Below are 26,246 nucleotides of genomic sequence, written 5' to 3' on the forward strand. Positions count from 1 at the left end.
AGCACATTTGGCTAGAATATCACAAATATCTCTAATTGTACATTGTCTGTATTTGTGGGTGACATGATGAACTTTTTCAATATTTTTATCAGTCCGGATTGATGATGTATAGCCCCAGCACTCAAAATCGTCAACTGAAGTTTGGCTGCTTGGAAATGTGAATGCTACTGAAAAGTTTGTGTTCTACCTATAGCATCATCACCTGACATTTAAGTATTTCATAAGTCTCCAGAGCTGTATTTTCAAGTTTATGGCAAAATTTGTTCCTTAACATCCTCCATCATGCTCGGCTACAAAAATTGCGAAACACTCAACAGAAACACATTTGAACACCATTTGCACAGAAGCATATCCATCTAACAGTGCACCATTATACTGCATGTTGTTAGTTCTCCACATGGCCAATCAAGAAACTTGGCTCTCATCTTGTGCATGTGCATTTTATGAAAATTTATTTTTAATAAATTTATATTATATTTTTTAATATAACCTCTGAGTAGACACACAAAAAAGTGCACTGTCTCCCCTGAATGGTTCGAAGTTTGAGAACAGGATTCTCGTGCATTATTCTTACTTGTATACTTTGTCGGCCAATAAAACTGTTGGAATTACAATGTTAATGAAAAGAGAAACTTTTGTAATGTTATAGAATAATGTAAGAATTTGAAATGTTATTCTCTTCCTGCTCAAAACAATTGTTTAAAACTGTTCAGGCCCCGGGTGCCAAGCATATTTCGAGGCCAAGCGATATTCTTGCGATTCATAAAGTGCTATTGATAAGTGACTGAAATTATATTTTAAGTTCACATTTCTTTCAACAGTCTTAATTTAAAAACAGTTCTATACTTGAAAAGTAACAAGTAGAACACAGAAAGGAAATACACCTTTCTTTACATTTTCCTCTATTTATATTTACTAATTAACTAACACTTCAACTGCTTGGCCTCCGAATGGCACTGCTCCTGCCTCCCCGTGGCGGGGCCGGTAACCTGGGGGAAAAGTTATCCTGCAGGGCGAAAAGGAGTAACGATGGATATAAATGACTATCCACCACTAGAGCCTTCAAATTCAAGGCCAGACAAACCAAATGATGATGACCTGAACCAACCAAAAAGGCTCCGAAGAGAAGTGCAGTGCAATGAGATGCCAAACTTCCTTGTAATACATTCGCTCTCCAACCAGCCTGTCGCCAAATTATCACCATTTGTCATCCAAAGATTTTTGGAATCCATTGCTGGAACACCGAAAATGGTTAAACGACTGCAATCCGGAGACCTCCTCAAAAGAGTGGCTGCTTAAAACAAGAACTTTTCCTGGGCTACCGGTATCTATCACTCCCCACAATACGTTAAATTCGTCAAAAGGTGGCATCACAGAGTGGGATCTGATTACAGTATCTGAAGAGGAATTAGTGCAGGAACTGGGCAATCAAAAAGTAATTAGTGCAAAACGTATAAAGACCAAAAAAGATGGAAATCTTGTTCCAACCCGATCCATAATTTTAACATTCAGCGCCCCAGATTTACCATCCTCAGTAAAAGCTGGCTATTTAAACTGCCGAATATGGCCTTATATACCTAATCCCCTACGTTGCTTTAAATGCCAAAAATATGGAGGTGATGCCCTGTGTCCAATTTGTGGTTCCAAGGAGCATACACAAGCAGACTGTTCAGCCCCAAGTCCCATTTGTCCCAACTGCAAAGAAAGTCACCCAGCCTTTTCCAAATCTTGTGAAATGTGGAAAACAGGGAAGAAAATCCAAAAATATAAAATAGAGCACAAAGTTACATACCCCGAGGCACGCAGACAGGTTAGGTCGACCATGCCCAGTCGTTCATATGCATCTCACACTCGAAGCTTTAATTCAACAGCAGCTCAAACAGATGTTTCAATACCTCCCAGCTCCAGGTTAAAAACATATTATCAAACTCTGTGAAAGACACACATCAAATTAAAATCAGTGAATCGACCAACACTCCAATTAGTATCTCAATTGAGACTCGGACAGTCCCGCATGACAAAGAAAAACAAAAAACTACTAAAAACAACAATAAACCTGAATCATCCACCAGTAGTATGGAAGTAGATGTAAACCCAGATCATGAAGAGCCATTACTAGAACGTCACGCAAACGACACTATGGATACCGAACGCCCTACCTTCCCGAAAAAAGACCGAAAAAAAATCCTCCTCAAACAAAAAACAGTCAGATGAATCATCCTCAACTAAACCAAAATGAACTACAGCATCTTACAATGTAATTGCAGAGGCTTTCATTCCAACACAGACGATATTCAGTACCTAATTAACCATTATTCTCCGGTTGCCTTTTGTTTACAGGAAACTTACCTAACCACACAAATTTCTCCTTCAATAAAGAACTATTGCATTTATCGAAGAGATCGAAATACTGCTAATGCTGCCCATGGTGGTGTGGCAATCCTAGTAAATTCAAAGATCCCAACTAAACATATCCCATTCCAAACTGAAATAGAAGCTGTTGCTCTTCGTATGACTCTGCATGGTGCAATAACACTAGTCTCAATCTACCTACCACCAAACTGTATTTATTCTTTAAAAGATCTTGAAGACCTCTTTATACAGATACCTCCACCTCTCTGTATATTAGGGGACTTTAACAGGCACCACCCATTATGGGGCTCTCCTAAATTGGATAGACGAGGCCGACTAATTGAAAGTTTTTTGGATGCACTAAATCTCACTATACTCAATACAGGTGCACTGACACACGTACAGCTCCCAGCAGGACACACCTCAGCAATAGATCTCTCAATTTGTTCACCAGCAGGGCTCCCACTCCTGGGTTTTTCCACCCAGATCTGGGTTTTTTGATTGTCATCTGGGTTGATAGGTTTTTTTTCACAAAAATATCTCATTATCTGGGTTTTTTCGGTAATTTTTAATTTTAAGTCAAAATTTATTTTTATTTCTTGTAAATACAATAAAATTTAATACATTTAATAACAGCTTACAATTTTCTTAATTTTATATTCTAACAATACTGATCATAATTTGTAATATCTCAAGTGCTTGTACAAAATACTACAAATGTAAAAGGATTTCAAAGTTTTCGCAGGGTTCTACACTATGAAATTACGCTTACATGTTCGTGTTACTAACATGTATGCACAGCCTATTGAGCAGGCGGTCTTTACTGCACAGCCTTTCGTGATCGTTTGTGGTATTATTGCATTATTTGGTGTGATTTTTACATTTATGCGTGTACTACATACAGTGATATAATATGATATTATGCGTGTACTACATACAGTGATATAATAAATTTAAATTGTAGTGACTATTTCTATTTTATGTTAATGGATTAGTGATTTATTTTTTATTTTATAGAACATTTTAAATAAGATAATTGCTAATTAGCCATACCCACAAATTGCCCACAATGTCTGAAACTTGTTCCCCACAGAGAAAGATGAGTAAACGGTGGTATACTCAAAATTTTAGAAATGAATGGTTAGAAGATCCGGAATTAAAGATTGGTTGAAAGAAGACAGTAATGAAAAAGGTGCGTCTTACTGTATTTGTTGTGAAATGAAATTAAAGAATGCCAATAAATCGATGTTACTAGTGCATAAAAATACAGTTTAAAAAAAAAAAAAAGTGCAGATATTGCTAAGACAAGTTCAACGTTAGACACGTTCTTCACAAAACGTAAACCTACGGAGAATGAAGAAGTAGCAAAGGCAGAGTTAACAATTGCTGCACTCATTTCTGAGCATAATATTCCATTTGCGCAATGTGATCACCTTATAGAAGCATGTAAGAAAGCATTTCATGATAGCAATATTGCAAAACAAGTTCAGATGAAGGCGACTAAAGTCTCTTATCTTATACAAGATGGCATAGCCTATCATGAAAATATATACATTTCTAACATATGCAGAAACAACAAGTTTTCAATGATAATAGATGAAAGTACAGATTTATCTTTATCGCAGGTTTTAGCTGTTGTTTGTTAGATATTTTGATATTCAAAAACTTGATGTTGTAGATGTGTTACTTGACACTGTTTGTGTCGAAAATGGTACTTCAGAAGGGCTTTATCAAGCTGTAAAAGATCTTTTCATAGAAAAAAACATTCAAATAAGTAATCTCGTTGGCTCTGGAAGTGATAATTGTGCCACTATGATGGGTACTAAGAGTGGGTTCCAGTCATTGCTAAAAAAGTATGTACCATCAGTATTTATAATGGCATGTGCTTGCCATTCTTTTGCATTATGTGCTAGTCATTCAGTCAAGGTACTGCCATCATATCTAGAAATATTTATAAAAGATATCTCTTGTTATTTTTCCCATAGTAGTAAAAGATTAAACGAGTTCAAAATGATTCAAGATGTTGTAGATACTGCTAAGCATAAAATCCCCAAATTAGCACAAACACGTTGGTTATCCCGTGGCAATGTAATAAAAATTATTATTGAGCAGTGGGATGCGTTAGTTCTTTATTTTCAGTCTCAATCAAAAATTGACAAAATCGATGGTGCAGGAAATATTTACAATACTATGATCACCAAAGGAACTAAGCATATGTTGTTGTTTTTAGGATATGTACTGGAGAAAATAAACTGCCTGAATATTGAATTTCAAACTGAGCATTTCAGGTTGCACTTACTTCATTCAATGGTTTCAATTGAGTATAAAAATATTCTTAGTTTTTTCATAAAAGAAGTCATTACTTCGTGCAAGCTGGTTGAAATTGATCCAAGCAATACAATAAATCATAAGCCTCTGAATAAAATATATTTGGGAGGCTGTTGTATGGCCTTATTAAATTCAACACCACTTGGTGACAGTGAAAGCAGGTTTAAAAATGATTGCTTAAAATTTCTTGTTGAACTTTGTATGGAAATCAGAAAAAGATTTCCTCTAAATGATGATGGAATTATCGCCAGTTTCAATGCTCTTGACCCAGCAGTGATACATGATCGTGCCAATTCGCCATCCTCCATTTTCCATTTAGCAACAGTTCCCTCACCTTGTTTCTGAAGACAAACTAGATCTTCTAGATGATGAATGGAGATCATTTCGTTTAAATCAAGATTTAGATTTCTCTTACAAAACCATCCCTGAGTTATGGTATCTGTTACGTAATGTAAAAGATGGCTTTAATAATTCTAAATATGAGATTTTATCTTACTTTATGACCAGTCTAGCTATTTTACCTCACTCTTCGGCAAGAGTAGAAAGAATCTTCTCCCAAGTAAACCATATAAAAACAAAAGCCACAAACTCCCTTAAACCAGAAACTGTGAAAAATCGACTAATGGCAAAACAGGTGATAAATAGATGTAATCAAAATTGCTATACATGGAAACCTAAATCAGAATTGGTAAAAGAAGTCATACAAGGAACTTGTCATAAAAGATATGAAGAATGTTTGAAAAAAAATGAAAGAACTTCAAAAAATAAATGTGGAGGGAACTGAATGGGATGAAAATTCTGATTACAATTAAATAAAAGATATTTTTGCATGGTAAGTTTTATCTTATTTGTGTTGCTATACTATATGATGAAAACTAGGTTTTTTTTGGGTTTATTTAAGTTGCAATCTAAGTTTTTTTAAAATTTGTGAGTGGGAGCCCTGTTCACCAGTACTAGTCCCAACTATAGAGTGGTATGTAATAAACGATCCCATGGGCAGTGACCACTTCCCAATAGTATGCAACTTTCTGAAAGCAAAGACTCCTTCAATTCAACCCTGCAGAAAGTGGAAATTTGTCCGAGCAGACTGGGCAAAATTTCAGTCATCAATTGACCTTGATGAGGAAAAAATCCGCCTCCAGCATATTGATAATGTGACAGAATACATCACGTCGCATCTTCTAAATGTGGCTAAAGACACGATACCACTATCAAATCTGCCGGGCCAAAAGCATTATAATTACTGGTGGAATGACAAATGCACCACAGCAAAGAAAGCAAAAAATAAAGCCTGGAATTTGTTTTGGCAGTGCCCGAGCACAGTCAATCTCATTAATTATAAGAAATTAAGGGCAAAAGCACGCTTCATACAAAAGCAAGCAAAGAAAGAATCCTGGACCCGTTTTGCATCCAGTTTTCACAGAAATACTGATCCCAAAATAATATGGAAAAGAATTAGACAGCTGTCTGGTAAGTTTCCTACCATACCTTCTCCAATCCTCTCCTGGAATGGAAAAGATATATCTAATCCTGTAGATATAGCCAATGTGTTGGGCGATATTTTTGCAGAAATCTCAGCAACATCAGCCTATACTACCTGATTCCAAAGAATTAAAAACACTAAAGAGAAGCATGGTATTAATTTTGAAACTTCAAGCCTTCTCCCATATAATAAACCTCTGCAATATTCTGAACTGTTACATGTCATTAGAACAGCCCGCAATGGTGCTATTGGACCAGATGGGATTTATTATGTCATGCTACAACATCTTAATGACAAAGCTTTGCGCCTCCTCCTAGTCTTTTACAATCGCATATTTTTAGAAAATGTTTTTCCAGCTTCTTGGCATCACTCCACAGTTGGCATTCCTGAAACCTGGAAAAGATCCATCCAACCCCTATAGCTATAGACCCATATCTCTCTCAAGCTGCCTCAGTAAAATCCTTGAGAAAATTATCCACAGAAGGCTGGTCTGGATCAGAGTCAGAACAACTAATGAGCCATAGTCAATATGGCTTTCGTCAAAACAGGTCATGTATAGATCTTATGGTCAAGGCTGAATTTGCCATCCATAATGCTTTTGTCAAGCATGAACATCTAGTAATGGTTTCAATAGACATAGAGAAGGCATTTGATACCACCTGGAGGCATGGTATACTTAGTGATCTTTACTTTCTCGGACTACATGGCAACCTTCCTATATTTATTAAGAACTTTCTACATACTAGATCATTTCAAGTTCGATACCAACATGCCTTCTCTTCAACTTTCATTCAGGAAGAAGAAGGTGTTCCACAGGGATCAGTATTGAGTGCCACTCTTTTTGCTATTAGAATTAATTCCATCACCAAACAGCTTCCAAACACAATTGAGACTTATCTATATGCAGATGACCTTTCCATCTCCTGCCATTCCCAAAACATGAGATCTATTGAAAGACAGCTTCAAATTTCACTAAAAAAAATACAATGGGCCAGCCTCAATGGCTACCGACTCTCTGAGCAGAAAACAACTGCAATCTATTTTTGCAGACAACGAAAACTTCATCCGGATCCTGAACTTCAAATTTCCAATGTCTCCATCCCAATCGCTACTAACATCAGATTTCTAGGATTAATCCTTGACCACAAATTAAATTTCCTAGATCATATTAAAAATGTACGGACTTCCTGTCTGAAAAAGTTAAACACACTCAGAGCTTTATCCGCCCGAACGTGGGGTGCAGATCGTACCTCCCTGCTTCGGTTGTACAAGGCATTAATCAGATCCTGTCTCGATTATGGTGCTCCAATCTATGATTCTGCCAGAAAGAGTGCATTACGCTGGCTTGATCCTATTCAACACAGTGCTTTGAGAATTGCAATTGGTGCGTTCAGAACGTCGCCAGCACATAGTCTCTACATTGAAGCTCACGAGCCCCCACTAACTTTACGCAGGAAAACACTGTTACTGAAATATGCTGTCAAGATACAAAGTTGTGCCTCTCATCCCGTTCAGTCATACCTTTTAAACCCACCATTAGAAAACCTATACAGAAACAAACCCAGCACAGTTAAACCAGTTGGTCTTCGCCTTCTTGAACTGGCGCAGGTTTGGAATATTTCCATCCGGAAAGTAGAGCAGATACCAACCTTTACTCAACCACCATGGGTTCCTCCTCCTCTTCCAACATGTGACACTTACCTCTGCCAATGGAGAAAGAATACTTTGCAACTAACAAATGTCAAACAAATTCATGATGTTCACATTCAAAGATATATTGATTTCTACCAAATTTATACAGATGGCTCTAAATCTAATTCAAATGTTGGAGCAGCTTGTTTCCAAATACAGTTGTATCAGTATCCCTTCCATCAGAATTTAGTATCTTTTCTGCTGAATTATATGCAATAAAACTTGCTTTAGAAAATCTCTATTCTGACTGTTCTTTAAAATATGCTATTTATACTGATTCCCTCAGCTCAATCATGTTGCTAAGTAATTCCGAAGATAAAGTTCACCCTGTTCTAGATGAAATCAAAAGCTTGTTACTACAAATCAAAAAACACCACCAACTGGTCACTTTTTGTCGGATTCCAGCCCATTCCGGTATATTAGGCAATGAACTGGCCGATAAAGCTGCAAAAAATCCAACTAACTTAGATTTAACCAATATTCCTGTTCCAGCATCAGATTATGTACTAACCGTTCATTCTGCTTGCCTATCACAATGGACAGCAATCTGGCACTCTCAGACTAATAATAAACTTTTTCAGTTTAAACAAGATCCGAAAATTTGGCTTTCCAGTGTCTGTACATCGAGACGAGAAGAAGTAGTCCTTTCAAGGGCAAGAATAGGTCATACTCATCTGACACATCTTTATTTACTCACAGGAGGTGATCCACCACAGTGTACACATTGCTCTAACAATTTGACTGTTAGACACATTCTCATTGGCTGCCCTACTATAAACAACACAGAGCTTCATCCTTGATCTCACTGATAAATAATCGTAAACCAATAACTCTTGAAAATCTCATTGGTGATAAGGCAAATATTTCTGAATTTTTTGGCTTCCTCAAGGAAACTGGACTTTTTAATAATTTCTGATTTCAAATTTTCTTTTGATTTTATAGAAATTCCTCATCTCTTAAAATAATAAGTGAACAGGCACATTATAGCCATAGCAGCTTATATGCCATTAAGCCTCCATAACAACAACAACAAAACTGTTCAGTGAGATTTTTATGGGCAGTTTCAAAATCTGCAGTATGGAAGCTTGTGAAAATGTTCAGGGAGACTGGGAATGTCAGTTGTGTGAGTTATATTAACATCTGATTGTTGTGACTAAGGAACATTTATGAGGGGCATTCAAAAAAATAAGTTACACCTACTGCCCTCTCTTCATATAATTGCACAACAAATGTGGTGCCTGCACAGAATGGAGTTCATATCATGTGCCCTCTGGTAGATGAGTTTTGTTGACATAATGGTAACAGCTGTGTAGGAGCAAGCATTCATAATGGCACATCAGCTAGCAAGGTATGCGGAACAGTAAGTTTTTTTGTGGGCAAAACGTCTGAATTGTTCTGAAATTCATTGTGAATTAACAGCAAAGAAATTAACAGCAAGGAAACTGGACTTTTTAATAATTTCTGATTTCAAATTTTCTTTTGATTTTATAGAAATTCCTCATCTCTTAAAATAATAAGTGAACAGGCACATTATAGCCATAGCAGCTTATATGCCATTAAGCCTCCATAACAACAACAACAAAACTGTTCAGTGAGATTTTTATGGGCAGTTTCAAAATCTGCAGTATGGAAGCTTGTGAAAATGTTCAGGGAGACTGGGAATGTCAGTTGTGTGAGTTATATTAACATCTGATTGTTGTGACTAAGGAACATTTATGAGGGGCATTCAAAAAAATAAGTTACACCTACTGCCCTCTCTTCATATAATTGCACAACAAATGTGGTGCCTGCACAGAATGGAGTTCATATCATGTGCCCTCTGGTAGATGAGTTTTGTTGACATAATGGTAACAGCTGTGTAGGAGCAAGCATTCATAATGGCACATCAGCTAGCAAGGTATGCGGAACAGTAAGTTTTTTTGTGGGCAAAACGTCTGAATTGTTCTGAAATTCATTGTGAATTAACAGCAGTGTATGGGGAAAATGCAATGTCGCGTCCAGCCATAGTGAAGTGGTGCCAGCAGTTTGAAAGTGATTGTGCAGAATTGACAGATGCTGATCGAAAAGGAAAGCCATCAACATCGACCACTGCAGACAACGTGATGCAGGTTGATGAAATCATTCGCAATAATCGAAGACTGACGGTTGCAGAAATGGGAAAGGAGTTGGATATTTTGATAGGCAGTGTTCATTCCATCGTCAGTGAACATCTTGACTATTGCAAATTGTGTGCACAATGGGTTCCTCATTCACTGACATACAAACACAAAGGTCAACGTTTTTTGTCTTCTCTAGCCTTCCTTCAATGCTATTCTGCTGAAGGCTATGACTTCTTATGCCGCATCACCACTGGCGATGAAACATGGGTCCACCATTTCAACCCCAGAAACTAAGAAAGTGTCTATGGAATGAAGATACACAGCATCGCCTGTGTGGAAGAAATTCAAAGTTGGACCATCAGCGGGAAAGCTCGTGGCCCCTGTGTTTTTCGACTGTGACAGAGTTGTTTACATGGAATTTATGGCAAAAGGAACAACAATTAATATTTCCTCATACTACCAAACATTACGGTCTATGCAAACAGCCATGAAAAACAAGAGGCCTGGAAAGTTAAGCAAAGGTGTTGTTCTCATTCAGGACAATGCCATGCCATGCCACACAACGCACGCACAACACGACACTTGCTCCAAAGTTTTGGATGGGAGGTATGGCAACATCTGCCGTACAGTCTCGATCTTTCGCCGTGTGACTATCACATCTTTGACAAGCTGAAAGAACATCTAGGGAGACAACGATTTGCATATGATGAGCAGATGCAAACAGCAGTTCGACAGTGGCTGAACGACTAAAGAGTGGATTTCTATCATCAGGGAATCGAACGTTTAGTCACATTCTGAAAAGTGTTTACACCAACTCGGTGACTGTGGAAAAGTAGTGCAAGATATGTGCTTTCTATTGCATAATGTCACATACCTCAATAAATGTCTCTTGGGCTACAGTGGTCAAGTGTAACTTATTTTTTGAATTACCCTCATAACACAGGTTAGAGAGTTGGCAAAAAGTTCACGTAAGTCACTACAGAAGCTTGCACAATGACAGGAATTACACAGCAGTTGCCATACAACAGTGAGGAATATAAAACTGTTTCTGTACAAAATGCATCTTTTGCTATTGGCAGAAGTGGATGAAGATCCTCTTATGTTTGACTGGACTTTTCTCTCTGACAAGGCATAGTTTCAGTTGACCAGGTGTGTAAATTCTTACAACTTGTCTTTTGTGTACAAAAAATCCTCCTGCAGTATATAAAATCTCCCCCACACACCCTGAAGATTGGAGTATGGTATGCAGTTAGCAGCCACAAGATTATGTCTATCTTTTTCACAGAAACCACAACCACTCAGCAGCATATTGATATACTCCATGAATTTCTGAGATGAATGTTAAAGTGTGGTTTCAGCAATAAGTTGCACTTCACATACATCTATGGCGAAGCTATCCACTTCGTTCAGAGATTGCATAATTTCAGAAGGAATATGTCCACCACGCTTGCCTGACTGGTTGCCATTAAACTTTTTTGTTAGGTCTGTGTCACAAACCAAGCCAAAAAGAATGATTCATGCATTCTGGAAGGATTGAAAAGCAACATTTCCAACATCCACTACTAACATGCTGCAGGCTATGTTTTCAGGGCATTCTGAGTAGCAAATGTAGTTTTCTTAATGAAGCTATGTCCTGCTTGTACAGTAATGTTTTATAACCCTTGTAGCATGAGACTTATCCCTAAATAATTTGTTTATTTTACCTGCTATATCATTTTAATCTCACATATTGTGGATATATCATATCACTGGGTTGAGAAATGAAAGTTTTAAATGTTTATAGTAAGGATGAAATTTCTACCTTAAGTAAACTATAATCTTCTTTCTTTCTTTTAGTTTAAAATGTGGTCTACTGCTGATGATAGCATGATTTGTCGTTTTACTTCAGATGCAAAGGATAAGCCAATGGGTAAGCTGCTTATTATGTTTTTTTAGCATAAGTGTCCCATAAAATTTTATGTTACATTGTCAACTTAAGAAATATTGTTCAAGGTTTACGCCTAAATGGTTATCAAATGAACTAATGAGACTCGTGACAGAGAAGAAAAATGCATGGTATGCATATAAATTATCAAGCGACTCAGAAGCCTATGGCAGATATAAGCTAGTCTGTAATCAGGTCACAAAGGAGATTAGGCAGGCTGAGACAGATTACGAGAAATCTGAGGCAAAAGATGCTAAGAAAAACAGCAAGGATTTCTTTACTTATATAAACTCTAAAAGGAAGGGGATGACTCTGATTGGTCCACTTGGTATCGATGGTTCGACTGTTGATGATCCTGCTCAGATAGCAAACAAACTGAATGAGTATTTTGCATCTACATTCACACATGAGGAGTTAGTAAGATTTGAAAATGGCAGAAGGTTATCAGATTATAGCAGGGTGCTTAATGATTTTGTAATAACTGAGAGCAAAGTGGAGGAGAAATTGTTGAAGTTAAACATAAGAAAGGCAGCTGGGGTGGATGGGATCTATCCAGTTAAATTAAAGGAGGCGGCAAAGCAACTAAGCAAACCCTTAGCCATAATTATGAGAGCATCCTTGGACTCAGGGGAGGTCCCCACGGACTGGAGATGTGCAAATGTGTCTCCAATTCACAAAGGAGGATCGAAGGGTGACACGAGTAATTAGAGACCAGTTAGTTTAACTTCTATTCCAGGTAAAATAATGGAGTCACTGGTTAAAGATGCATTGCAGGATCATCCAGACAAGACTGCAGCAATAATTCAGACACAGCATGGGTTTGTTAAGGGAAAGTCTTGCCTGACAGGATATTATGATGTGGTTACAAAGGAACTGGATGTGAAAAATAATTTTGATATCATATATTTGGATTTCAGGAAAGTTTTTGACACTGTTGCGCATGGAAGACTATTGTACAAATTGGAGCACAATGGTATTAAGGGTAAGTTGCTGCAATGGATAAAAGGATGGTTGAGTGGGAGAAGAAAGAGGGTGGTAATCAATGGGTGCTGCTCCTCGTGGAATAATGTTATTAGTGGAGTCCCACAGGGTTCGGTGTTGGGTCCACTGTTGTTTTGTATATTTATCAATGATATTGATGAAGATATATCAGGCTTAGTGTCGAAGTTTGCAGATAATATAAAGGTTGGCAGGGTTGTTAATGACAGTAATGGCAGTATGCTACTGCAACAGGATTTAGAAAATTTGGGCAGATGGGCTAAGAAGTGGCAACTGAAGTTTAACCTTGACAAATGCAAAGTACTGCATATGGATAGAAGTAACCCCAGAGAAACGTACTAACTGTGTGGTACTTAAGGTGGTAGAAAATGAAAAAGACCTGGGAGTAATTGTGCAGTCAGATATGAAGTTTTCTGAGCAATGCTGCCTGGTAAGGTCATGGGGTTTTGTCAATGATATATAGGAATTTTGCTAGCAGGGAATAGGAGGTGATTGTCCCTCTGTATAAGGCAATTGTCAGGCCACGCCTTGAGTACTGTGTACAAGTCTGGAGGCCTCATTTTAGGAAGGATGTAGATTTGCTTGAGCATGTACAGAGAAGGGCAACAAAATTGGTGAGGGGAATGAAGGGATCCTCTTACCAAGAGAGGCTTAAGTTCTGCAAATTGCAGTGGCTGGAGACTAGGCACTGATTGAGGTGTATAAGGCCTTGAATGGGTTGAGCACGCTGAATTCTGATGGGATCCTTTCACTTGTTCCGATTACAAACCTAAGTGGGCATAAATTCAAATTAAGAAAAGACAGATGTAGAATAGATGTGCGGAAATTTGCCTTTAGCCAGCGGGTCGTTAATTGCTGGAACAAACTTCCATCTGTCGTTGTGGAAGTTGATAGGTTAAATAAATTTAAGGAGGAACTGGACAGGCATTTGGAGGGAAAGGTGTGATTTTTTTTTTTTATTTTTTATTTATTTATTTTTATTTATTTATTTATTTTTTTATTTTTTGGCTGCTGCTGCATAAGCTCATACACTTGCTTTCTTGCATCACATGCTACTACTACTATTACTACTACTACTTTAAATGAAGACCACACCTCTCAAGTTGGAGCATAACTAGACAAACAGACTCAACTGATCATTTTTTTTTTTTCTGGGTTCCCAACATAAGGAGCATACCAATCTCAAATTGAAACTTGGTGCATTACTAAAAGAGGTGCCTCCATAGCCAGGTGGGCAGGAGCTGCAGTGCGTAGCAAATGCTTCTTGATTAGACCGGAGTTCGAGCCCGTGACCACCAAATGCGGAGGATGCGGAAAGGTCAGGGAATGACCTCCACATATCCCCGGAGCAATATGGCCTTAGTTGCTAATGCTCCTAAAAACCAAATAACACAAAGAAACATTATTAAAGAATTTGAATCACTGAAGAAACAGGTGTTTATCCTAGAAACAAATGAACTGGAAGCTTGTCAGGGACCCAAGTAAACTCATTACCTGCCCAGTGATGCACTCCCTGTTCCCAGAACAGAATAGTCTAAGTGCCTGCTGCTCTGGTCCGAGAAGATTTATTTTCAGTGGGTACTTAACTGTCAGAGAAACAGTAACAGAAAACAGTAACAAATTTTGTAATACAGATAGGTGGATAAATTTGCTTCTGGAAAATGCACCAAGAATGAATTTGCCAGGAGCTAAAATGGATGAAGTTCCTAACAGATTATCATATTCAATGTGGGGGGAGTAAACAGAGCATTATTCTTTGTGTGGGGATTAAAGACATTAATTTTTTTTTTTTTTTTATGTGAACCCCAAACACGAGAGGTGTTAGAACCTATAGTACTTAGTACCATGCTTGGGTTGGAGGTTGAGAAGACGAAAGAAGATATTTGTTGACATTGGACTTGAACTTCTGTAGATTGTAATTTTCAGGAAATACGTATGAAGGAAGGTTGTTCCAGAAAACGACAGTTGAATGAATAAATGAGGAAGATGAAAAGTTGGTTCTATGGGTTTGACGTTGGACAGTAAATGGATGTTGGATGGTGGCGGCACGTGTTCGGACTGTTTTGAAAGAGAGAGCGGGAATTATAGAAGCCAATTCAGAAGAACAGTGCCCGTGGAAGTATCTGTAGAAGAGGCATGCAGCAGAAACAGTACGTCTATGAGAAAGCGAGTGGAGAGACTCTGTTAGAGATGAATCATTAAATAACCTAACTGCCCTCTTCTGAATGTAATCAAGAAGCCTGAGAGAGGTTTTGGGGGCACCACCCCAGATGTGGGAACAATATTCCATGGCAGGGCTGATTTGCGATTTATACAGAGTGAACAGCTGTTTGGAAGAATAGTAACGCCAAGAGCGAAAGAGAAAACCAAGTTTTTTAGATGCAGAGGAAGCAATATTTGTAATGTGCTTGTGCCAAGAGAGATTAGAAGTCAGGGTAATTCCCAAAAGAGATATATCATTTTGACTAGAACACGGAGTGTCACTAAAGATAAGCATAGGAGCAGAAGAATCCTTTTTGCGAGATATAAGACAAGACTGAGTTTTAGAAGGGTTGAAATCAACTAAGTTGTCTTTGCCCCACTGGAGAATTACCTGAAGATCAGCATTTAAGGAATTGGTAGCAGATTTTCGAGAAGTTGAAGCTGATTGAGCAGGACAAGGTTTCTCAAAATGGAAAGTCGAATGCAATGTGCTATCATCGGCAAAACTATGGATAGGATTTCCAGTCAATGGAAGAAGGTCATTAATATACAAGAGAAAAGAGTTGGGGAAAGAACTGAACCTTGGTGGGACACCAGCATTAGTGGAGAAATCAGAAGACAGAGAGCCATCTACCATCACATTCAGTGAGCGATCAGAGAGAAAATTGGATAAACAATTACTAAAAACAGTTGGCAAACCATAAGATGGAAGCTTGTTTAGAAGACCTTTATGCCAAACACGATCAAAAGCCTTTGAGATATCAAGAGCAACTACTTGTGTTTCACCGAACCTTTCCATTGAATTAGTCCATAAATGGGTAACATAAGCCAGAATATCACCAGTGGATTGACACTGATGGAATCCATACTGGCAATCATTGATCAGATGGAAGGTTTCTAGGTAGTTTAAGTGTTGGCGGTTAATTGATTTCTCCATTACTCTAGAAAGAATAGAAGTAATTGCAATGGGACGATAATTGGATGGGAGGGATTTGTCACCCTTTTTAGGAACTGGCTGGATATGAGCAAATTTCCAAGCAGAATGAAAAACACCTTTGGAATAAGAAAGTGAAAAAAGGTGGCAAAGAATAGGATTATGTTCAGGAGCACAGGTTTTGAAAACAAGTGGTGAAATACCATCAGGACCTTGAGCTTTCTTAGCATCAAGATTCATCAAAATCCTTCTGATATCTTTTCGACGGAAGACCACAGAAGGAATTGAATGGAGCATGTTGGGAATGGTGGGAGCTGTTTTACCAAGATCATTAATACATGAGCTGGAAGAAAAATGGGATGCTAGCAGGTCAGCTTTATCCTTGGCTGAAGTGACAACAGAACCATTTCGTTTGGACAGAGGTGGGAGCAGAAATGGGCAAAAGTTGCGGCCAATGGCTTTGGCAAGAGACCAGAATGATTGGCTATCATTAGGGCAAGAAGCAAGTTTTCTACTCTTAGCCTGTTCAAAAGTTTGGACTGATTAATAACTGCTTTACAATTGTTGCGAACTTTGGTGTAGGCAGAAAATGAAACTGAAGAATTAGAAACAAGCCAATTACGATATGCAACATTCTTTTCTTGAACAACCTTAGTACATTTGTCGGAAAACCAAGGTTTAGATAAAGATCGAGATTTTAAAGAAGAGTGTGGGATAAAGGATTCCATTCCTGCAAGAATAATTTCACTGACACGATCTGAGCAAACGTTGACATCAGAAGTTTTGAAACAGTAATCCGACCATGGAAAAGAAGAAAAGAAGTCTCGCAGGTCATCCCATTTTGCATTCTTGTAATGCCAAACAACACGAGGTTGGGAATAGCCATGAGATAAAGGTTCCATTGGAGAAGAGACAATCACCAAGTTGTGATCTGAAGTGCCTAAAGGACCTCTCACTTCGACCGTGTACTTAGAAGGGTTGTTTGTGAGAATTAGGATTGTCCAGTATTCTTGTATGTAAATGAACACTCTGTGCTAGGTCATTAGTAATTGCAAAAACCTCAGCATCTCGACCTGCTGAGTCGGTGTGACTAGAAAACGGAAGCCAGCTGGAGTTGTGAACATTAAAATCACCAAGAAAAATTACCTCACTGTTAGGAAAGTTGGACTGGAGAAAGTCAAGTTGCAAAAAGAGGAAGTCAAAGATCTCCAAGTGATTAGTGGAGTTGGGAGAACGGTAGAGACAACAGATGAATTTGACACAATGAGGTAGAGAGATTTTAAGCCAGAGAAGATCAAAGAGAGGAGATTCCAAATTGCCAAATCTCTGACAGGGAATATCAGAACGGACATATGCACAAGTACCACCTTTGAGGCGGAAGTAATCATGCAGAGAATAATTTGGGCATCTGAGATGAGCAGTAGTTGAATCAACCGATAACTGAGATTCTGTCAGAAAAAGTACATGGGGTTTGGCTGACTGCAAGTGGAAATGGACATCTTTGAGATTAGAATTGAGACCACGTATATTTGTGAAATGAATTAGGAAGTGCTTGGGAGGTTTAAATCTTTTCACAGATAAGCTTGCTCTATTAGTTTGAGAATTCATGGTGTATTCAATAGTAAGAAAAAGTGGGTGGGACATGCTGTACGAAGTAATGAAATTTTTGGATATGGCGTACACATGGTAAGAATATACCCAGATCCTTGACATAACGTGGCCTTGACAATGCTCCCCCCATACACACTACTCGGACTCCCTCCAGTCACTATCTGGCAGAGTAGAGGTAGCAAGATTATACAATAGCTGATCCAGAAGCCTCCTAGAGAGTTACCAATAGGTTCGGTCCGGTGTACTAACTAACGGCCGGCCTGTGAACACCGTTTTAGAGCCGTACCCTCGATATGTAAGGAATATTGGATCTCGCCACGACGTTCATCATGACCTCAAAAGTCATCAATCATACTGCATGATGGAAGAGATAGGGAAGGGTTGACCGGAACTTAGCTCTAAAGACTAAACATGGGTTACACCACTTTAAGCCTCCAATAAGCAAAGTGGTGGTATTTCACCGGTTGATGAGAGTCATCTACCACCTAGTAAATGAACACAGCTTGGCAATTTGTTGGATAAATATAGGACCATGCTGAAAAAATGTCACAAATTAGCACAGAATATACCAGGTGATTCAGGTGGAATAGCATAGTTCATATAAACATGTGTCCAATTCTCAATGGATACGGAGATATAGCTGTTTGAAAATGGCATGCACAAAGTCATTATGAGAGATATTAAAGAACGATAAATGACTTATTGTTTGTATTTATTGACTTTTTGAATGATAAAAAACACAGATAATTGACAAATTTTTTACAGTTCACAATAAATGTTCGAAAATCCCACTGCCAACCTCAATACACTTTGCAACTCTTATTGTAATATGACGTGTTGTTCTTCTGAGGTTGTCTTGGTGTTCCTTTATGAGGACATCGGTATCCAAAATGGGAGCGAGCAATTCGTCTCTTGTATTCACCTTTTCTTTGTATTTTTTTTTTCTTTTCATCCTTCCCCACAAACAAAAATCTAACAGAGTGAGGTCTTGGAGACTTTGGTGGCCATTGAACGGTACCACTTAGGCTGATCCATTGTTCAGGGAAAGTTCGATTTAGATATTGTATCACCAGACAGGTATAATGTGCAGGAGCTCTGTCATGCTGCAAGTACATACCAATCCTTGTAGCCAAGGGAACATCTTTCAATAGTAGAAGTTTGTTTTGCAGAAATTCTAGGTAAATGTGCCCTGTAAGGTGATTTTGTAACACAACAGGCCCAATCAACTGATTGTCAATGATACTGCACCACATATTTACAGAGAAGCAATGTTTAACGTTTGTTTCTACAGTGGCATGTGGATTTTTGTCTGACCACCTATGAGAGTTACGGGTGTTGTTGATACTGTCATGGGTGAAAGTAGCTTTATCGCTAAACAGTATTAATGCAATTAATCAGCGATTAGCATTTACCCACTGACAAAATTCTAATCACTGGGTGTCGTCTCCTTGTTGAAGGTGTTGCACCCGCTGTATGTGAAATGGATACAAGCCGTGCTCACGTCATGTTTGCTATACGCGTAGAAATTCTTTGTGTGCTAATAGTAGGACTACGTTCTACTGACTGAAGAATGTGTTCTGTTTCATCCACATTTTGTTCATTTGCATGTTCAGCAGAAATATTTTCTTCTCATGGCAGAGAAGAAAATGGTGCGAGATGTATATAAATTATCAGACAACACAAAAGCCCATTGTAGAATCTGTAATCAAGCTACTCTGTAATCAGCTCACAAAGGAGGTTAGGCAGGTGAAGGCAGATTACAAGAAATCTTTGACAAAGACTTCTTTTACTTATATAAATTTATATATAAATATACTTATATATATTTGTATAAGTTATATAAATATTACTTATATATACTTATAGGTCAGATGAATTAATGAGGCTTGTGGCAGGGAAGAAAAATGTATGGGATGCTTATAAATCATCAGGTGACACATAACCCTACGGCAAATATAAGCTTGTCTGTAATCAAGTCACAAAGGCAGGCAAAGGCAGATTACAAGAAATCTTTGGCAAAGGATGCAAAAAAAAAAAAACAGCAAACAGTTCTTTATTTAGGTAAACTTTAGAAGGAAAAGGATGAATCTGATTGGATCACTTAACATAGATGGGTTGACTATTGACGATCATGCTCAGGTAGCTGATAAACTGAATGAGTATTTTGCCCTCATAATAAACATCTGGCATTCCCCCTCATTGAATAACTCCTCACACATGAGGAGTTATTCAATGAGGGGAATGCCAGATGTTTATTAAACTCTAACAGTGAGCTAAGTGATTTTGTAATAACTGAGAGCAAAGTGGAGTAGAAATTGTTGAAGTAAACATGAAGGCACCTGGGGGGAGTAAATTCCGTCATATAAAATGGGAGCGATGGATCTATCCAGTTATATTAAATCAGGCAGCAAAGGAAGTAAGCAAATCCTTAGCCATAATTATGAGAGCTTCCTTGGACTCAGGGAGGTCCCCATGGACTGGACGTGTGCAAATGTATCACCAAGTAACTTAGACCTGTTAGTTTAACTTGTGTTCCAGGGAAAATAATGGAGTCACTGGTTAAAGAAGCATTGCAGGATCATCTAGACAAGACTGCAGTAATAGTTAAGACATAGCATGGGTTTGTTAAAGGGAGGTCTTCTATGACCAATTTGATTGTATACTATGATGTGGTCACAAAGGAACTGAATGTCGAAAAATAATTTTTTGATACCATATACTTGGATTTCAGGAAAGCTTTTGATACTGTTACACACGGAAGGCTGCTGTAAAAATTGGAGCAGTATGGTATTAAGGGCAAGTTGCTACAATGGATAAAAGGATGGTTAAGTGGGAGAAGACAGAGTAGTAATCAATGGACATTGCTCTTCGTGGACTAATGTTATTAGTGGAGTTCCCCAAGGTACGGTGTTGGGCCCATTGTTGTTTTTTGTATATATCAATGATATTGATGAAGGTATATCAGGACTAATGTCCAGGCCGACCGGGCTAGCCAGGTGAATAAAGTGCCTGCCTGGCAACCCAAAGGTTATGGGTTCAATTCCCGCCTCGGGCTTGGATCACAGTAAAATGCAAAAACCTTGGGAGGTGCATTATGGCAACAGAAGCTGATGCACCAACAACTTAAAAAAAAAAAAAAAAAACTAATGTCCAAGTTTGCAGATGATACAAAGGTTGGCAGGGTTGTTAACAGTAAGGATAGTATGCTACTCCAACTGGATCTAGGGAAGTTGGGCAAATGGGCTGAGAAGTGGCAACTGAAGTTTAACTCAGTGTTTCTCAATCTTTTTACTCTCGTGGCACATTTTCCAAAGAAGAAAAATTTCGCGGCACACCTACGTAATCATAGAAGAAGAAATTTCTAAATTTCGCGGCACACTTGGAAAATTTTGCGGCACTCTAATGTGACGCAGCACACCCTTTGAGAAACACTGGTTTAACATTGACAAATACAAAGTACTGCATATGGGTAGCAATAACCCAAGAGAAATGTACCAACTGTGTGGTACTACACTCAGAGAAGTGGGAAGTGAAAAAGTCCTGGGGGTAATTGAGCAGTCAAATAAGAAGTTTGCTGAGCAGTGCAGCTGGGCTACCAGGGCGGGACAGGGAGGTGATTATCCCATTGTACAAGGTAATGGTCACGCAACACCTAGAGTACTGTGTACAGATATGGAGGCTTCATTTTAGGAAGGATGTAGAGTTGCTAAAACAAGTACAAAGAAGGGCAACAAGACTGGTGAGGGGAACAAAGTTGTACTCTTACAAAGAAAGACTTAAGTTCTGCAAATTGTAGTGCCTGGAGAGTAGGCACCTGTGAGGTGATCTGATTGATGTGTATAAGGCTTTGAATGGGTTGAGCAAGCTGAATACTGATGGGACTCCTCCTCAGATTAAGGACCTGGGGGGGGGGCATTGATTCAAATTGAGAAAACACAGTTGTAGAACAGATGTGCAAAAATTTGCCTTTAGCCAGCGGGTAGTTGATTGAGGTGACAGGCTTCCATCTTTTGTTGCTGAAGTTGATAGCCTAAATACATTTAAGGCTCAGCTGGACTGGCATTTGGAAAGAATGGAAGTGTAAAATGGGAGGAGTTTTTTTTTTTTTTTTGGCTGATGCTGCATAAGCTTGCTTTCTTGCATCATATGCTTCTACTAATGCTAATCCTAATAAACTCTAGATGGAAGGGGATGAATCAGATTAGCCCACTTGATATTGATGGTTTTGACTGTTGATGATCCTGCTCAGGTAGCTGAAACTGAATGAATATTTTTCATCTACAATCACACATGAGGAAGTCTGTAGGGAAGTGGAGGCCAAAGGGTTATCAAACCTTAACACGGACGTAAATGATTTTGTAATAACTGAGAACAGAATGTAGGAGAAATTGTTGAAGTTAAATATAAGAAAGGCACCTGGGGTGGATTGAATCTGTCCAGTTATATTTAAATGAGGCAGCAAAGGAAGTAAGCAAACCACTAGCCGTAATTATGAAGGCATCTAGGATTCAGCGGAGATCCCAATGGACTGGAGATGTTTAAATGTATCCCTAATTAATGAAGGGCAATCAAAAGGTTACATGAGTAATTACAGACCTGGGGAAAATAATTGAATCACTGGTTAAAGATTGCAGGATAATCCAGGCACAAAGACAGTGCGGGTCTGTGCATATGCTGATGATGTCCCTATTATAAGGAGAACTGGAGGAAACAGTGGCTAGGTTGGATAGCGAAGCACAAAGAAGAGGACAGAATAAATGAAGTGAAGACAAAATATATGGAAGTCCGTTGAACTGCAGATAACATGGAAAATTTAAGAACCAGCTGCTTCTCGTTTGAGCGTGTTCAAAATTTCACCTATCTAGGCTAACAGATAAACAGTCCAACTCTATTACTAATGAAATTAAGTCCCGTATCCTGAGTGGAAACAGATGTTTCTATGCACATGAAAAACTAATGAAGTCCAGAATATTGAACAGACATTTAAAATTAAGAATATATAAAAGTCTCATTAGACCAGTTGTGACATATGTTTGCGAAGCTTGGACATTAACGAGTAAAGATGAGCAGTGTTTGAGCGTAGAATTCTACGAAAATTTTTGGGCCCGTACAAGATGTTGATGGATCCTGGAGGATCAGAATGAACCATGAACTTGATCATCTTATTCAGGGTGCGGACATTGTCAGATTTGTGAAGAGCCAGAGACTTGCCTGGTTGGGACATGTTATGAGAATGGATGACAGTAGAACAACTAAAAGTATAATGAAATGGAAACCTACCGGAGGTCAAGAGGAAGACCGCAAAAAAGATGGGTGGGTGGATGGATAGATGACATAAAAGAGGACTTAAAGATCACGAGAATAAGAAGTTGGAGAAGTTTGACTTCTGGGAGGACTTACTGGGGGAACATCGTTGAGAAGGCTAAGACCCACCCTAGGTTATAACACCAGAAGAAGAAGAATGCATATAAGTCTAAAATGGCACTAGGAGTGATGTGCCTCAAGACATATCTACATTGAAAATGTATCCAAGCACTTTGCTGTAATGCGTATGAGCAGTCACTCTTAAGTGGTCACCCAATGAGTTCTGTAAACATAAGGCAAAATTAGCAACTGCTCAATATTGGTACACTGAATGCTTTGCAGTAATGCTTGTCACTTGTTTATAGACTTGTTTTAATTTGTTTTTTTATGCATTTGTTGATGTTAATATAAAGAATAAATTTTTTATAGAATTTTAAGATTTCTTCTAATTTACTGTTCAGCACAAAAATAAGTGTTCACTTTTAGTAATGAATTCCAAATTTAATTTTCAACCATTAATGAATGAATTTTTGGAATTCTGGGTATGTTGGAATGTTAATTTTTTTCAACATTCTCAAATTCACACTGAATAAGTTTTCTAAAATTTGGGTGGCAGTGCATTACATGTTAAAAGTATAATCATGGGCCCCAGGGATGACTTCAAAATTATACACAGTCCCAAGCCTATAGATTGCACGAATATATATGTAAATTGTAATATAAGTAAATTCCCCCCTTCCCCATTTCAATTGAATCTTGGGGCAAAAATACTATAATTGCATAGAAATCATAAAATAAAGTGCACTGTTATTTATGTGTGTTTCTCTCTCTCTCTCTCTCTCTCTCGAGAGAGAGAGAGAGAGAGAGAGAGAGCCATAAAAGCTCTTGACAAAGACTTTGATCCAGTAATTATTTCAGCATAGTTTGCAGCTTGTGCGATTAGAACAAGCTTAACTATTCATTGATCAGCAGTCTTTTCATACATTGTGCAACATTTAAACATGTTATTAAAATTAAATTAATATTAAACATATTTAATTAATAATTAAAATTATTAATATTAAGTTAAAACATGCTCGTTACATCTGGAAAACCTTTCTTGGCCATCTTTTTTCTTTTTCTTTCTTTCCTGAGCAGATATATATATATATATATATATATATATATATATATATATATATATATATATATATATATATATATATATATATTTATTTATTTATTTTTATATATTTTTTTTATTACTATTATTTTTTTTTTATTGTGGGCATGTAGTGCAACCACTAAATAAATATGCTGTGAAAGTGATAACTCTATACCAGATCATGCTTCACTATGTTCTTGCATAGTGGAACTTTGATAACCATAAAATTTTACTTTAAAACTGGTCTAGCAAAACAGTGTTATTTAGGAAGTTTCACTCATTAACCTTGAACCAAAAATTTTTTGTTCAAAGATTTAGTTTTATGCTATACCTCTCAGGTGTAGCCCAACCACTACCGGGTTAACCTTATGAAAGGTAGTTACGTTATTAGTGCTGCACTAGTACCATCCATAGTTCCTGAAGAGATTTAATCAGGAGTTAGTGCCTTGTACTTATTTGTATATTTTAGTATGACAAAACCACTGTAATAAGCTGTTGGTCTAAAAAAAGTGATACAAAGTAGTTTCATGTCACTCACAGTTTTTGTGGTTTATATAAGTATCATTGCTAACAAAATGTTAGCCAAGAGTAATGGTGACCCATCCCTATCAAAAACTATTTACACTTGTCAGTGGCATTCCCAGTGGGAATAAAGAGGCATTTTGAATGAAGAAGTTCAAGTATTTGTGACAAGTAACTTACTTTCGTGTTCTTTTATTTATGTAAAAGAATATGACAGTTACATTTATGATGTGTGATGTTATTATATCTTGAATCCTGTGTAATTATGCTTGAATTTTAGCAACAAAGGAATGCATACATATGAATTCTTGCAGATACCAACCAATCCAGAAAAAATTTATTGCAAAAATATACAAATTAATTGTAATTATAAGTTTAAAATATAAAAAACAGTTAAAATATACTGGGCAAAAATGATAAAAGTATAAAATATATGTATGTATATGCACACATACATATGAGGACCATTCCAAATTTTTTTTTTACATTGTGAAAAAAAAAAATTCTGTCTTCCTGTACTGTCCCTAACCTTGCATCATTAGACTTTCATATTTGGCACTGTGAAGGATGACATTTGTTGATGTTGGATGGCTGTGATGATGATTATGATGCTGTCATTGTGGCCATCAAGAAGTGGCTCTTGGAGGCCAACAGCAACTTTTATGGAGGGGGAGAGGGGATGCAGGCTCTGGTGTAGTAATAGAGAAAAATTATATTTTTTCTTCTTGTTTCATATGAAAGGTAATGGTGTCAGGTGAAAATTTAAAAATTACAGCCAGTCAATATCTTTCAAATTTCAGTACTCTGTGATAGGTGTCATGCAGTATTCAAGGTAGTTGTAGTAGTCCATGAAAATGAAGGGTGACATTAGTGCATGTATATGAAGCAGTGTATTATTATCGAGTTTATGAATTCAGAACATTATGGCCATTGAGATTCGTTGACATTCTAAAAACAGTGGATCTCAATGGGCACAGTGTTTAAACCATCATATAATTGTGATGGTGGTAATGATATGAAGGACATACCAAGGTTACGCTGTCCTCAAGCTGCAGTGACAGCAAAAAATGAAGAGAAAATGAACAATGTTTTGTGAAGACCAACACATTAAAACCAGGAAGATGTGCAAGATTAGGAATAAGCTTTAATCTGTTGAAAACAATTCTGATAAGCTGGGATACAAGAAATTGGGTGCTATGTGGGTTCCACAAATGCTTATGCAGGAGCAGAGGGTGCAGGCATGTGCTGATCTACAGGAATAGTATGAGACCATTGGCGATGATTTCCTTAACAGCATCTTTACTAGAGATGAGACATGGCACATCAAGTATGAACTAGAGTCAGCAGCAGTCTATGGATTGGCAGCTTTGCCCATAAAGAAGAAATTCAAGATTCAACCATCTGCTAAAAAAATTTGTATTCTGTTTGAATTTGAACACATTTTTTGAGACAAGCAATTAGCAGGTATCCTTATGAATTTCCTGCATTGGGAAATCAGTACTATTGCAGTTCACACAGGATCAATTCTTGCTATGTGAAGAAACTGAAGGTATGAATTGAAAGGCCAGAGAAGAAAGGAAAATTTCTCCTTTAATACGATAATGCCAATGCCAGATTCTATCTCCCTGTACTGTCCCCAACCTTGCACCATT

General features: G+C 37.7%; 1 protein-coding gene across 6 annotated transcripts in view; it reads left to right on the plus strand.

Moving 5' to 3' along the window:
• hay (ATP-dependent DNA helicase hay) overlaps positions 1 to 26,246 on the plus strand; it is a 461,732-nt gene that overhangs the window by 263,888 nt on the left and 171,598 nt on the right. For all 6 annotated transcript variants that reach the window (XM_090382541.1, XM_090382513.1, XM_090382523.1 and 3 more), the window contains one exon: positions 11,791 to 11,863. In XM_090382541.1, the coding sequence (XP_090238667.1) occupies positions 11,791 to 11,863 (73 nt within the window). The remainder of the gene's footprint in view (positions 1 to 11,790; positions 11,864 to 26,246) is intronic.

The sequence above is a fragment of the Mastigoproctus giganteus genome, chromosome 1, assembly GCF_048544385.1.
Source record: "Mastigoproctus giganteus isolate SK-2022 chromosome 1, ASM4854438v1, whole genome shotgun sequence".
NCBI classification, from domain to species: domain Eukaryota; kingdom Metazoa; phylum Arthropoda; class Arachnida; order Uropygi; family Thelyphonidae; genus Mastigoproctus; species Mastigoproctus giganteus.